Source organism: Salvelinus namaycush, chromosome 41, assembly GCF_016432855.1.
Source record: "Salvelinus namaycush isolate Seneca chromosome 41, SaNama_1.0, whole genome shotgun sequence".
NCBI lineage: Eukaryota > Metazoa > Chordata > Actinopteri > Salmoniformes > Salmonidae > Salvelinus > Salvelinus namaycush.
The window spans coordinates 6,782,628-6,798,573 of NC_052347.1; the positions used below are offsets into that span (position 1 = coordinate 6,782,628).

Consider the following 15,946-nt stretch of genomic DNA (forward strand, 5'->3'; position numbering starts at 1 on the left):
TCTCTCTCTCTCTCTCTCTCTCTCTCTCTCTCTCTCTCTCTCTCTCTCTCTCTCTCTCTCTCTCTCTCTCTCTCACTCTTTCTCACTCTTGTGTATTCTCTCTTTCTCTCTCTCCTACTCTCTCTCTCTCTCTCTCTCTCTCTCTCTCTCTCTCTCTCTCTCTCTCTCTCTCCTACTCTCCTACTCTCTCTCTCTCTCTCACGTGTAAAGGGGACTGACTGGATAGTACACCTGTGTTGGCGGCCTCAGCCCATCCAGGGAAAACTGGAAAAGGCTTCTTCCTCGGCTGTGCCCTAAAGTGACAAAGGGAATCATGTACAGAGGCAGGAGCAGACAGAGTCAGGGTGACTAGGCGGCTGGGGACGGGGGGAGTCTGAAGGAGGGGCTGTGGGAGACAGAGCCGTGCTGTAGGTTGGGGGACTTTGGCTGTAGGTTGGGGGACTTTGGGAGTCTGGAGGGTGGGTTGGGGGCTTGTGGGTGCTTCCCATAACAGCTGGGTGTTTCTCTGACCCTTGTGTTTGTCAGAACAAATGAAAGACTGGTACAGCTGAGAAAAAGGGAGAGAAGAGAAAAAAGAGCCATGTAAGCAGGTTATATACAGAGAGGGAGCTGCAGATTAGAATAGGATTTTGATAGGAATTTCTGTTGACTTTTCTCCCATAGCTGTGGTTATGTTTTAGCACCACTGTTATTCTTAATTAGAAGCATGTATTGTAGAGGCGGTAATGGCCTTCCCAAGAACCAGAGCAGACCAACATTTCTGTCTGCCAGTGTCATATCCCATTCCTTCCTGGTCTAAGGATGGTCCACCCCTCCCACCTAAAAGCAATCCACTTCCCTCTCTCTGTTCACCCAATCTATATTAGTCCCCCCCATCCCTATCCTTCTGTCTAGTCCTCTCTTTATCTCTCTCCCTCCCATTCTCTCCCCCCTTTTCATGTCTTCCTCATCCCCCTCTGCCTTTCCTCTCCGTCATTCATTCTTCCTCTCTCCTCTACATTTGTCTCTGTCACAGCACCTTCTGCTCCTATTCCATCTCCCTCTCAGTCAATTCAATTCAATTCAAGGGGCTTTATTGGCATGGGAAACATATGTTAACATTGCCAAAGCAGGTGAGGTAGATAATATACAAAAGTTAAATAAACAATAAAAATGAACAGTAAACATTTAACATACAGAAGTTTCGAAAGAATAAAGACATTACAAATGTCATATTATGTATATATACAGTGTTGTAACGATGTACAAATGGTTAATGTACAAAGGGGAACATAAATAGGCATAAATATGGGTTGTATTTACAATGGTGTTTGTTCTTCACTGGTTGACCTTTTCTTGTGGCAACAGGTCACACATCTTGCTGCGGTGATGGCATATTGTGGTATTTCACCCAGTAGATAAGGGAGTTTATCAAAATCGGGTTTGTTTTCGAATTCTTTGTGGATCTGTGTAATCTGAGGGAAATATGTGTCTCTAATATGGTCATACATTGGGCAGGAGGTTAGGAAGTGCAGCTCAGTTTCCACCTCATTTTGTGGGCAGTGTGCACATAGCCTGTCTTCTCTTGAGATCCATGTCTGCCTACGGCGGCCTTTCTCGATAGCAAGGCTATGCTCACTGAGGCTGTACATAGTCAAAGTTTTCCTTAAGTTTGGGTCAGTCACAGTGGTCAGGTATTCTGCCACTGTGTACTCTCTGTTTAGGGCCAAATAGCATTCTAGTTTGCTCTCTTTTTTTGTTAATTCTTTCCAATGTGTCAAGTAATTATCTTTTTGTTTTCTCATGATTTGGTTGGGTCTAATTGTGTTGCTGTCCTGGGGCTCTGTGGGGTGTGTTTGTGTTTGTGAACAGAGCCCCAGGACCAGCTTGCTTTTAAGGGACTCTTCTCCAGGTTCATCTCTCTGTAGGTGATGGCTTTGTTATGGAAGGTTTGGGAATCGCTTCCTTTTAGGTGGTTGTATAATTTAACGGCTCTTTTCTGGATTTTGATAATTAGCGGGTATCGGCCTAATTCTGCTCTGCATGCATTATTTGGTGTTCTACTTTGTACGCGGAGGATATTTTTGCAGAATTCTGCACGCAGAATCTCAATTTGGTGTTTGTCTCATTTTGTGAATTCTTGGTTGGTGAGCGGACCCCAGACCTCACAACCATAAAGGGCAATGTGTTCTATAACTGATTCAAGTATTTTTAGCCAGATCCTAATTGGTATGTTGAATTTGATGTTCCTTTTGATGGCGTGGAATGCCCTTCTTGCCTTGTCTCTCAGATCATTCACAGCTTTCTCTCCATCCTCTTCTCCCCCCCCCCTCTCTCTCTCTCTCTCTCTCTCTCTCTCTCTCTCTGTCTCTCTCTCTCTCTCTCTCTCTCTCTCTCTCTCCCCCCCTCTAGCCTTCTTCGGTGGATAAATAGTTCCGCTGTTGATGAGTATCTGTGAGCATAGGCTGAGATCTCAGACTGTGGTGTTCCTTCAGGAGTCATTCACTTTTTAAATGAGCATTATATTTAGTAGATTTATTCCACTGCTGCGCTGGCGGACTTTGCTGGAGTCAGATGGACTTTATCTTGCAGCCCACCTTTTCAGATCCATAGCTTCTCCACAGGAGAGGAGAGGAGTGGAGGATATTGGGAGGGGTGCACCCTTCCTACCCTCCTCCTTGCCTCCCTGATACCTATCATCCCAAATCATCTCTGGTTAGACTGATATGAAGGAGATAGAGAGGAGAAGGCATTTATAACAGGATCTGTTTCATGTTTGCTTAAACAGACAATTGGTTCTCTGGTGCTCGGTTGGTAGAGCATGGCGCTTGCAATGCCAAGATTGTGGGTTCGATTCCCAGGGGCCACCTATATGAAAAATGTATGCATGGATTATTATATACATTTTTGTAAAAGTTTAAACGATACTGAACAAAAATATGAACGCAACATGTAAAGTGTTGGTCCCATGTTTCATGAGCTGAAATAAAATATCCCAGAAATTCACACAAAAAGCTTATTTCTCTCAAATGTTGTGCACAAATTTGTTTACATCCCTGTTAGTGAGCATTTCTCCTTTGCCAAGATAATCCATCCATCTGACACGTGTGGCATATCAAGAAGCTGATTAAACAGCATTATCATTACACAGGTGCACCTTGTGCAGGTGACAATAAAACTCTAAAATGTGCAGTTTTGTCATAGAACACAATGCACAATGTCTCAAGTTTTGAGGGAGTGTGCAAATGGAATGCTGACTGCAGAAATGTCCACCAGAGCTGTTGCCAGATAATTTAATGTTCATTTCTCTACCATAAGCCGCCTCCACCGTTGTTTTAGAGAATTTGGCAGTACATCCAACTGGCCTCACAACCATGCTGTCTGCACTCTAAATAGTTCAACACAATAAGAGTATTTGGGGTAAAATAATTATCTTGAGACAAGTGACTCTGAAAATCCCATTTATTATTTAAATGTATTCAACAATTCAAAAAGATAAAATTAGATAGACAAACATAGCATAGATTTCATTTACAAGCTGTTTGTTCTTCTCATCATCTCTACAGAGGCTCCCCTCCCTACGTAATGCAATCTCATTGTCTGCTGAGTAAAATATCTGTCATTGGCTGTAGCACAGAATAACAGAAAAACAACAATGTAGCAATGGCACGGCGCATGCTCTGATGCAAACACTCAAATACACCAACACACACATTCAGGCACATACACACACACGCACGCACGCACGCACACACTCACACACAAACACACACACACACACACACACAATGCTAAGAAGCCAAGTCACTCACTCACCCAATCAATTTCATTCTAAAGCAAGCTGTCAGTCCGCCATGTTGAGTAAATATTACCATAATGCTTGAATGTATCAGTGAATATGCAGCTAATGACATCCAGTGAAGCCTCAGACACTGAAACAGAAAATCTGCCTCGCCATAAAAACTTCCCACCACCCCTCTCTCTCTCCATCTCTCTCTCTCCATCTCTCTCTCTCCATCTCTCTTTCTCCATCTCTCTCTCTCCATCTCTCTCTCTCCATCTCTCTTTCTCTACCTCCTTGCTCTGCTTGATATGTTTTACTTCACCACAGCAGAGTGCTCGAGGACGAAGCTGAAGTAATGGACACTGTTGTTTTATAAAATAAGTTACCTCAGAATCTGAATATGTGGCTTCATTGAACGACTCTGGTGGTGAAGGATATATACATAACTAGAACATCTAATAGTCATTTGAGTCTATTTTCAACCCACTTTGGCCCTGTATAGACAAATAGGATAGGGGTATAGAGACGGGACAAGGGGCAAGGATAGAGACTCTAGATAAGTTGGATGGGACGACGGAAAATGTAATGTTGTATCTGTATAACATGCCTTGCATGAATAACATTCAGCCACAAACCAGGTCTGTGTTCCCACAGCTGACATCACACATAAACAAACACCATGTGATAGCCAGGTGTCAAATGCAAGAAATCATTATTAGAATCATCTTTAGAAACCATAATGACACCTTTTCATTACCGTTTCTCAACTAAAGGCTTCGGAATCACAATCAACATCTCACAAAACCGTTCTCTCAAAATCAAGGTTTTTTTTTCACACAAGGGACAAACATATTTTTTATATCCTCTTTTGTGTAAATATACGATGCAGTAGTATCTTTTACAAAAGTAAAATACTGATATTCTAAGGAAAAGCACACAACGACAAGATAGGACAATTTCAGTCAACAGAGTCCATACTGTTATGGAGAGAAGATGAGGCCGGATCCACTTGGTGTTAGTTGGTTTATTTTCCAGTTTGAGGAGGAGAAATATTCAGAAAGCGAGGAGCAACTGACAGGTTAGAATTCTGATGAGGAGGGCACCTCTCTCTACCAAGCTTCACCCCCCACTACTCCCTCCCCTATCATCGTGTTCTTCTTCCCTCCCTCCCTCACAGCACGGCAGACAGGCAGGCAGGCCGAGCTGAGCTGGAGAACCTTGATTTGGGGCTGATGTGTTTTATATGCAGAGGTTGGTGTGACGATGGAGAGAACCAGGAAACTAGAAAGCATTCTGGCTTTTAACCCCTTCCTTCCCTCATTAGAACTCTTTCTCTCAATCTCTTACTTTCTTGTCTTTCTCTCTCTGGACGTGCCACCTGCGTGGGTTCAGTCGGCGTAGAGGATGAACCCAGAGAAGGTGCTGTATTTGTTGTTGTTGCCGCCGTGAGCCTTGCCGCCGTCCAGCTTGATATAGACCTCGTCGCCTGCGTCTAGGTGGAGGATGACGCTATTGGAGGCGTAGTCATAGTTCTGGTCAGCGTCCTGGGCAATGGCACTGGCTCGCACCTGGAACAGAGAGGAGAGGAAAGAGAGGATGTATGGGTTAGAGAAACGTACTGCACTCATTTGATCATCTGAAATGGAAGTCATTTCTGTTGTCATGCTTTGATTTTGCCTTGTTCCCAAAAAGAACAAGCGACGGGTCAGTAGCCTTCTGGCGCATCGTAACCACAACATGATTTTAATTAGGCTGTCATTGGTTCGTCATTGAACGTTCCGCCATGAATTGATGGCGGTGGGCTGGGGTGTTGGGTCAGGTGGTTGTTGTCTCTGCTCAAAGGGCTGCTCAGTGTTCTCCACCTGAGTAGACATTCTAAGAAACCCAACAACGGGTCTCACTCTCCTGGTGACCTGGCTCCATTATACACAAAAATAAGTACCATCTGGAACCTTAAAAGCTTTTACTGCAGTGGGCGAAATCAGGGTCACAAGGAGTGTTTCCTGGTAGTCTTAAACAATTCTACTTTGAAACAAAAGTACCCACCTCACACACATGGTTAGGGGCTTTAAAAAAAGAAGACACCTGTACCATGTCAGATATAGAGTTGAAATGTATTACATTTTAAGTTTGTATCCCAATATTACACATTATATACGTCACAGAAGACTGAAATATAACAAAACCTTTTGATATAGAAATAACGGATTTTCTGCAGTTTTTTTTCTATGCAATGTTTATTAATTATGAAAAATAGTAATAACATTCTACCCATGAGGCCACTAGGTAATTTGACTGCAGGAAAGGACTACAGAATAATTCGGCTGTCCCCATAGGAGAACCCTTTGTTGGTTCCAGGTAGAACCCATTTGGTTCCCCCTTTTTTTACCTCAAGCCAAAAAGGCTTACCCTTTTTTCTAAGTGTGTAGATGGAACTACTGAGGAGTTACAGTGAAATACATCAAGGACACCCACCTCACATCAACTTATAAAAAGTGAAAAATAAATCCCTATTCTTTAGTGAATGAGAAAATACTGTGAAAGTAAGATATGTTGTAAGTGTGATTGAATTAATAAATGACTGTAAAACTACCACAGCAATTGCATTTATGTTGGCCGTAGCCTATGTGGTGAGTATGGTATTGCCAGACTGCTTGGCAGTCTGAGCGTTTGGAGCTGGATCTCCCTGACCTCTGGTCCTGGCTAATTAAGCTCCATCTGAAACGTTATCCTCTTTCCTGGGAGAACAGCGTGGGCTGTAGTGAGAAACGGGTGCCCTGACAGTAATAACTGTGTGTGTGTGTGTGTGTGTGTGTGTGTCTGTGTCTGTGTCTGTGTCTGTGTGTGCATGAGACATAAATAAATACATTTAAAAGCTAACCATTGACCATTCATGTAGAGTTTTACAAAAAGAAACTGTAGTGCAGCAGTATTGTACTGCACTGAGACATCACCAGTACACAAGCACACAAAGATAAGGGCCTAAATAAATAGCATCAGCACCATACATTTTGGAAGACCAAAGCATCTGAGATATACATTTAGTTGCCCTAAACCCTGATATTGTCTGTAGCTAAGAATCTTTTCAATGAAGAACACAGCTGTCATAAACTCAATCAAACTACTCTTTTCCCATGCATTTCTTCTCTAAAAAGCTGGATCTGAATCTAAAGTATGGGCAGGGTCCCAGATCTGGTGTGCCGCCCGGCAGCCTGGCTGAGCAGGTGGCAGAGATAAGATGGGACAATTAATTGGCCCGTTTAACCAGGGGCCACACACAATGGATTTATTGACATATCTGAGGGCCAAGGGGCTGGCACAGACATCCTGCAACAACACACGGATGGGGTTTAAACTTGTAGACCTGTCAGTGATTGTCTGTGTGCCAGGGTTAGGGGAGAGCGGGAGATCAGAGGGATGGGTGGAGGAGTAGAGAGAGACAGGGAGGGAGACTTGCTGTCTAATGAATCTATGTATTTCACTTCCCTCCCTCTACTACTGCTGTAATTATGAGGGTCCCGTGTGGCTCAGTTGGTAGAGCATGGTGCTTCCAACACCAGGGTTGTGGGTTTGAATCCCACGGGGACCAGTACGGGGAAAAAGTATAAACATGTATCTACTGAATGTTGTTCTGGATAAGAGTGTCAGACAAAGTGGCTTTGTTTGTTTTATCTTTTCCAAGTCGTGAGAGCAGATAGTTATCCATGTGCATTATGTCCTGTAATGCCGAATAGCTGTGATGGGTTGTGAGTGACTCCAAGCAACAGGCAGGGACATTGAAGCCGTCTATTCAATGAAATCAAATAACAGATTTTGAGTCCGTCCCTAGTCAGTGCTGAACAAAGGGTTTTGAGAGATACATGTATTGATTTGACACACTGTGTTTAAAAACCTGTCTAAGCTAAGCTATGATGTGAGTGACAATGCATGATCAATAAATCACCAAATTTACTGGAAACGTCCCATCATCGCGGGCATAACGACATCTGTCAGAGAAAGTATAATGAGTCCTCTAAAGGCTTTAAGAAATCAACCAATATGAAAAAACATGGTCATATTTTTTTCTCCTTTAAAGCTGGGAAAACTTTTGCCCAGTCTTCCAAAGGAGGTCTATGAAAGTCTTTTGAAACGATGAACGACTAGAACTGAGTGAGAGAGAAGCGGAAAGCTTCTCAAATGGCATGTGAAGAAGAGTGAGAATACCTCAACTACCTCAATTACATCAACTACCTCGTTACCATGTCCATTGACTCGGTACTGGTACTCCTTGTATATAGCCTCGTTATTGTTACTTTATTGTGTTACTATTTCCTTTTTAACTCTACATAACTGTGAATGGGCTTGTAAGTAAGCATTTCACGGTAAAGTCTACAACTGTTATATTTGGCGCATGTGACCAATAAAATGTGATTGGATTTTTAGAAGAATACCAACTGCAAGATCATGTTCAACATTGATAGGGCACACATCCACTGCTAACACCTCATGTGCCTGTCATCCCTTCTCTGTCTTGTGACAGACGGAAAAGCTTAACTTCTTCACCATGGAGACAATACGATAATACAATATTTCACATGGAGCAGCATTTTATCTACTGACATCAGTGCCTCATCGCTTTCATCACATTCAGGCATCTTGGAAGCCTTGCCAGTCCTTTGGAATACTTCTTTGACAGCTGGGTATGAAGCACCCTGCTGACCCTCAGATAGTCACGATAATGAGAATCGGATAAATCTCAGTGATTTTCATGAAGCCTTCTCCTTCGTTTATCTCCCTCTTGTCTGTTCCACTCCTCTCACAACAGAGGAAGAAAGTCATTGTGGCTGTTGAGACACATCATGCCAGACGCCTTAGAATATTCTCAGCCAGAATAAGAGGAACGTTCAGTAACAGTTGTCTGTGGCTTAGACATTCCAGCTTGCATGGAGATCTTTGCCATATCGGAGAGTACTTTCAAGGTGAAGTACTCTGGGTAATGCTATGAAGGACTATGCCAAACAGTTATGCTGAAGCCAGCCTTAAAGGTGCAGGTTTATTTATGGCACATTGTACTATATGCATCTTTGAGTCTTTTTTTCATTGTTTACCTTCCTGATTAAATCTCGCAAGGCTCATATCGATGTGCAAACAAAGCTCTCTCTCCTGATCCGTAGCAGCAGTCGTCCAGTGCATATTAATATGAGATGATTCGCCCTGAGCACACAAAGTCAACACGCTCTTATTAGAAGGTTGCTGCTTGGTGCCGGATGGGGGCGGCGGATAGGGACTTGGCTGGATCTGTCTATGGGGATTTTGATGAAACTTCTTCAAATATTTCTCTTATTGCATTCAGATTGAACTCTGGGACCTCTGATGTCAGAGGTGTGTGATATGACTCGCTTCAACTCCTTGTGTTAGGAAGTCAACTTGCCAAGGACTATCCTTACGCTATTAGAAATCCGATGTGTTTGTTCTCAGCAACCATTGATCACAAAGAATCTGACCACGCCTGTAGTCATATTAAATTATTGAGATTGAAGCTGTCATTCATTGCTCAATTCATTGTTGATTCTCTATTTCTTTCACTCGGTCGCTCTTGTACACAATGACAGAGAAGCCACATAATCTACCCTCACACTGTACTCAGAACAACTCACAAGCTGGAAGCGCGAGCCATAGGTTAGACTTTGGAATGCGAGAGAGAAAGCGAGAGAAAGAGGGAGTGAGCAAAATAAGCAGCGAGATGGAAAGGGAAAACAAAACGGCAACTGGCAGAGCATGGCCTCAAAATAGAATACGACGTGGAACTTTTGACACAACAAATCAAAGCATAAGCGCCCAGGCCAGCCTAGCCTACTGCAGCGAATGCAAATGGCTCCAGAGTCGTCTGACGTTGTCTCGTCTCCCCCTGCCGTAGCTGCTGAAGCATGTTAGCATCCGTCACATTGTCGCTGTGATGTCTCTGATTGAATAATGCTCTGCGTGGTACTGGAACACTAGAGAGTTGGGAGCTGAGGGCTGAGGCTGGGCTGCTTCAGCTTAATAGATAATGCCCCCCCCCCCCCAAGACTCCACAGTGAATACCACTCCACTTGGCTCCGCTCGCATTCTGAAAACATTTGAATATGAATGTGGAGTTTATCAATAATGACAGCACTCGTACCTATAATAGGCCTCTGAGATGAAGGGACGACAGCTTTTTGCATATTCACTGTCCTCTGCTAAACCTGATTAGTCCTACGGAGTTGGGAATCATGTTGAGTTGCGATGGCATTTTGCATTATCCTATAGCTAACAGCTGAAATGCCTGGTGTTGTGTTGTTGTCTTGATTGCCAATACAAAAGATTCAAACAACCCATTGAAATGTTGTACTGGAATAGGACCTTGTTGGCCTAGCTGTTTGCTGGTGTCAGTAACAGTCCCTTTCTTGGACACTCTTGGACACTGATCTGTTCTCTCCAGTTGGAGTGGCAAGGACATGTCTGGATGGAGGACAGCTTCTGACGTTTCTCTGGCAGGGACTTGTTGACTCAGCGTTAAGCTTCCATTCTTTAAACTTCGCTCGCCTCTTTCTAAATCCAAGTGTACCGCCACCTAATTGGGTTTGAACACCCAACCGTGAGCCGCATGCCTGATGGCAGCTTAGCCACCTTGTCACAACCCTGTCACATCTCCTAACCCACACCACCAACGCACACTCACGCACACACAGATACACATGCGCGCTCGCGCAAACACACACACACACACATTTGCACGCGCTCAAAGACACACACACACATACACACATCTCCCTAGTCAAAAGACCGTTGCCCAACAGATTTTTGGTGTCAGGTGTTGTTCTGAGCAAGGTTGTCATGGTGTCAAAAACGTCCATTCCTCTTTTGTGTTATTGGTGTATTTGTGGTAGAAACCTGATTAAATACATGATAAGTTGTTGAGAGAAGGAAATGGTACGGGAGAGCCACCATCTGTCGAGGAGAAGGAAAGAAAGGCTTTGTGCATTAATCACTGCATCTGTTCTGTTTGTACCTTCAGGGCCTTTTCTCCTTGTAACGTGAATTCCTTTCGTCGCATGCACCTCTCCACAGCTTATACAATTGTTTATATAATGCCAAGTGTCCCTCCCACTGGGTGTCAAGTCAAATCAAAGCCTGTCATCACGGAAATGCATTATGTATTATAGTTCTGTGTCCTATCGGTTAGAAACAACGACCACTCGGGAGGATAATGACACGAGAAAACGCAGAGGCGATGGATGGGGCAACAGTGATAACGACGGGGCTGTGAAATCCTCTGGCTTGTTGTGATGCCGATGTATTGGCACAGACGTATCACTGGGAAAGGGGAGGAGGAGGAGAGGAGAAACAGAGAGAGGTAGAGGGGGAAGCGTCAACTCTGACCTATGTGTGTCCTAGCCACTCTTGTCTGTTGGTGACTCACTCTTGTCAGTCAGATGCTGTGAGAAATGCTCACCTTTCAGCACTGCTCGGTCTCAATCCCCACTCACTCCCTGCATCTTGGTAACACAGTGTTTTTAGGGTAGAAGCTGGTGACACGTTGAACCCTTGCACAACATAAGGCACGTTTATTTTAGTCGCTATGAATTTTTTAAAAACAGTTATTGTTTGAAATGCACCACAAAGTATTGTGGGATATTGAGAGGATGGTTTTGCAGCGTGAGAAACCTCCCTAACGAGGCAAAGCTTAGGCAGAAAGTGTTAATAGTCTTGAAGGAGAGGCAGGTTCAGACGTTTTGCTGCCGCATGCATTTTTCATGAAGTGCCCTATTCATCATTTCTGTCTGGATGGATTGTTGATATCTCACTGTTGATATCTCCCATATTCATGTTCAGAGGGGAGAGACACCTTGTTAAGCACATACAGTAACTTAGCCATCTGAGTGCGAGTCACTTCGGAGCCATTGACATGAGGGTTCCCTGTGCTGTGAGAGAGGGGGTTGGGGGTTATCAGAATGGATTGAATTGGGTGATGGCGAGATGTCAGGGCTTTACAGAGAAAATATTTACATAAGGACAGGCCCATGGGCGCTTTCCCGTCCCCCGTATGTGCTCTCATTATAATGAAGGAGCCGTGTGAGTCAACACCAAATGTCATGCAGGAGTCAGTCATCTCCAGATGAAAACCCAGAGGCTATTTTAGACCATACGCTCCTGTGTTTCAATGTATGGGGATGTTACAGCACTTATTCATAAACTATTCAATCGGAGATGACAGTGGAGATGAAGTCCTAGCGAGGTCTGGCTGCTGCTCTGCTATTTAGAGGGACACGGCCGCAGAGAGGCTGAAGACGAGATGGCGTTGGAGAGAAGTAGTAGTATGGGGATTGTGTTTGCTTTCCGTTGGGAAACTTTAACGATAAGTGATAGATTTTCTTCCGTTGGTTGGCGATGACAGCGGGGTGTCATCTTGACATTTCCAATGTGTGTGGTATTTCTTAACAACATGGGCAAATCTTCATTTAATAGTCCTACCGCACCTAATTAGACTGCTTCTAATGTTCCACTCGGCAGAATGTCAAATCCGATGTCCAATTACACAGCAAATCAAGGCCAGAGGGCCGCCTCTGCTACCCCTCCAGCTGATTATAGAGTGGGGGTCATAGACTACATCCCGGGTCTGTCAGAGTGGGAATGGGTTACACACACGCAGGCACATGCATGAATGCACGCACACAGACAGAGACACACGCACGCACATGGTGGGATCGATACCAAGGGCCTAGGGCAGCTCGCCTTTCCCTACCCCAGACACCTCCGTCTACTCTAGACAGAGGCTCTCTGATCCTGAAGACATACAGAGACAAACAGCAGCCCCTCAGTCTCAGTGCTAAAAAACCTAAACCTAGCCCAAAGATATTCTCTGGCTTTATTTTAGCGCCAGAGTGTTAAGATGACTGTTTAGCTGATGAGACAGATATACCGATATGGTAACACTTTATTTTAAGGTAGACATATTAGCAACTCATTTAGTTTATAAGTGTGTATATAAGTAACTTATAAGGCCTTAATTAGGTCTTATTAGCCATTTATTAGGCCTTATTTAAGTATTTTCTTATTCAAACATTATAAGTCATGTATTACTGGACAATCCTTAATAACATCCTTATTAGCAATAATAATGGAATATTAACATTTAATAAAGAGCAAGTAACGCAGACTGTTAATGAGCTGTCTTAATGTTGAACTGATAAGGGGATTGTACCTCAATATGTGTTCCCTATTTTAACTATCCATAAATGACCTCATTGGACAGAAAGGGGCACAACTCTGTTCATATATGCCATACATCCAACATTCTAGTCAAAATTCTTATGTAAACAACTACATTTCTATACAGTATTTCCATATATACATGAATTTTGGCTGGATAAGGATGTATTATGAATTACAAAGGGTCACACCTCCCCACACCTTTGAGCAAAATCATATAATGTTTGCCTGAAACTGAGGAGTTGTGTAGTTTGATGGCATAATACATTGATTGATATATGTCAAATAACCAACATTCAAGTCTGATTTTAGCAATTGATGTAAACAATTAGTTTCAGGGAAACATTATTATGGTGTTGCTCATGGGTGTGGGGGGGTACGCCCCCTTTTGCGATCCACATTATATCATGCCATACAGTCAACATCCATATATGGAAGTATATATTGAAGTTTAGTTGCTCATTTGTTATTTATTTTTCATCAAATGACTTAAAAGTTGGCTGTATGGCATATATGAGGGGAGGTGTGCCCCTTTCTGTCCAATGAGGTCACACTTATAATAGGGAACACATATTGAGGTACAATCCCCTTACCTGTCCCACATTGAGACAGCTTATTAAGAGTCTGTTTCTTGTGTAACTTGTTCTTTATTAAATATGAATATGCCTTTATTATTGCTAATGATGATGTTATTAAGGATTGGCCAGTAATACATGCCTTTGAATAATAAGTGGCTAATATGACATAATAAAGGCCATATAAGATCATTATATACATACTTATAAACTACAAATAAGTGGCTAATATGTGTACCTTAAAATAAAGTGTTACCACAGATATATATTGATTCAATGTCTAGACTATTCTGAAATAATAGATGCTACAAAGTAAATGAATGCAATGCATATATGTGTATTTTAACACCCAACATAGCCTGAACTTTCTTTCAGTCCCCTTCTTTTTTTGTGAATTGAATTATATGATAATTACGGGAAAAAGCACTTTTTTTCACACCAAATTTTCAAACAGGTTTCATTAATCAAGACAGACACTAATATAACATGCCAGATTCGGATCCAGATGGTTCATGTTTGTTCAATTTGCTGTGTATAGATTGCCATGCTAAACACACTGCATGGGTCACACCTGGATACACAGCAATAGGCTAAACAGTCTTGTGTTGATGTGCACCAGAGCATAAGAAACCCCCAGAGACATGAAGAAGGAACCACTGAGATGCATGTTGATAGGTTGGGAAATGACACGCAGATAACAGCTTCCTTCACGCAGTATTGTATTTCCAACAGCCCTCTAGGGGGAAATACAAAGACATTTTCTAAATGTTGCTTTGGATAATACTTTACACACATAATAGTGTTGGATCTGTGACATCCACTTGTATTGATTATATCTTCACTAATGCTGCAGAGCTTTGATGCAACGCTGTATCAGTTCCCATTGGCTACAGTGACCATAACATTGTGACAATAACAAAGCCAAAGTGCCCAAGGTTGGGCCTAAAGTAATTTAGACATTACATTTTTTATAATACATTTTTGTTCATTTTATTTAGTATTTTTCACACCAAATACAAACATACAAATACGAACAACAACTTACAGACGCACACAAAAAACGACTACATCTCATCTGCCCAGACCCACACGCTCACACCCCCTTCCCTAGTGCCTGAATGAATGTTTGCCTTAAATTGTACCAATTTGTTCTCCTCGCCCATTCTATTTCAATATTTCAATAATAAATCATTTGATTTTTCCATCATGTTAATTGACGGATTGATTTCCATGTTTTTTGTATCCGTTTTTTCAAGATGAGTGATGAGAAGAGAATCGTCCAGCCCATTTGGGTGTCTCAATACTTATGACAGACAACTTTTTAACTCGCTCATAACTTTTGGACTTTATAGCATTCCCAGAGAGCATGGATTATTGAGTCATTGTTGTCACGTTCCTGACCGGTTTTCTGTTATTTTGTATGTGTTTGACGGTCAGGGCGTGAGTTTGGGTGGGTAGTCTATGTTGTGTGTTTCTATGTTTGTTAAGGGTGACCTGATATGGCTCTCAATTAGAGGCAGGTGGTTTTCATTTTCCTCTGATTGAGAGCCATATTAAGGTAGGTGTTTTCACACTGTTTGTTTGTGGGTGGTTGTCTCCTGTGTCTGTGTCTATGTAAGTTGCGCCACACACGGGACTGTTTTCGGTTTGTTTGTTCGTTTGTTCGGTTTATGTAGTCTGTTCCTGTTTCATGCGTTCTTCGTGTCATGTAAGTTCTTATGTTCAGGTGCGTCTACGTCGTTTGTTGTTTTGTAGTTTGTTAAAGTGTTTTCGTGTTTTTTTGTCTTGAATTTAATAAATCATGTCATCTCAAGAAGCTGCATTTTGGTTCAATCCTTGCTCCTCCTCTTCGGATGAAGAGGAGGAGGAAAGCCGTTACAATTGTTAGTGTTACACTTAAGACATGACTCTGCCGTTGTGCTGTAAAAAAATAAGTATCTTCCATAATACATTCTATACGTTTGTTTATATTGGATTAAACATTTAATTTCCGTTAACTGTAATTTAGTTAGTTATGCTCCAACATTCCCTCCATCTTGAGCCAAATTCAGTTCATTTTAAGTCTTGGTTCCAATAGTTTATATTTTCTTCTAAGAGATTGTCAGCTGGATAGGCTCTCTGCAATGTTTTGTATATCTTACCTATCATATGAACATCCTTTTATGACTCTAATAAGATTCCCTCAAGGTTGCTCTGATGTCCGAAAGGTTTCATTTGAAAATCTACATTGTTCAGTCCAATATTGCTTTTTAATTCTATCATGGAAATACATGTATTTCCTGTTACCAAGTAATTTACGGTATCGATGCCTTTAGTTTTTAATGTGGAAGAATTTATCTGTGAATTCTGAAAAGCTATCCAAGGATTGTTCAATAGGGTTGTGTTTTTAGGGAGT

At 42.3% G+C, this 15,946-nt stretch overlaps 1 protein-coding gene and 1 non-coding gene across 3 annotated transcripts in view; one reads left to right on the forward strand and one right to left on the reverse strand.

Annotated features, from left to right (window-relative positions):
* Positions 1 to 5,121: 5,121 nt before the first annotated feature.
* LOC120034502 (C1q-related factor-like) overlaps positions 5,122 to 15,946 on the reverse strand; it is a 52,221-nt gene continuing 41,396 nt past the window's right edge. The window contains exon 2 of one of the 2 annotated variants that reach the window (XM_038981090.1): positions 5,122 to 5,331. In XM_038981090.1, coding sequence (XP_038837018.1) covers positions 5,152 to 5,331 — 180 coding nt within the window. In that variant the 3' untranslated portion in view covers positions 5,122 to 5,151. The remainder of the gene's footprint in view (positions 5,332 to 15,946) is intronic. The other variant, XR_005474041.1, reaches the window with a different exon arrangement.
* trnag-ucc lies at positions 7,278 to 7,352 on the forward strand. The gene has a single exon. It is a non-coding gene; the product is annotated as a tRNA-Gly (tRNA).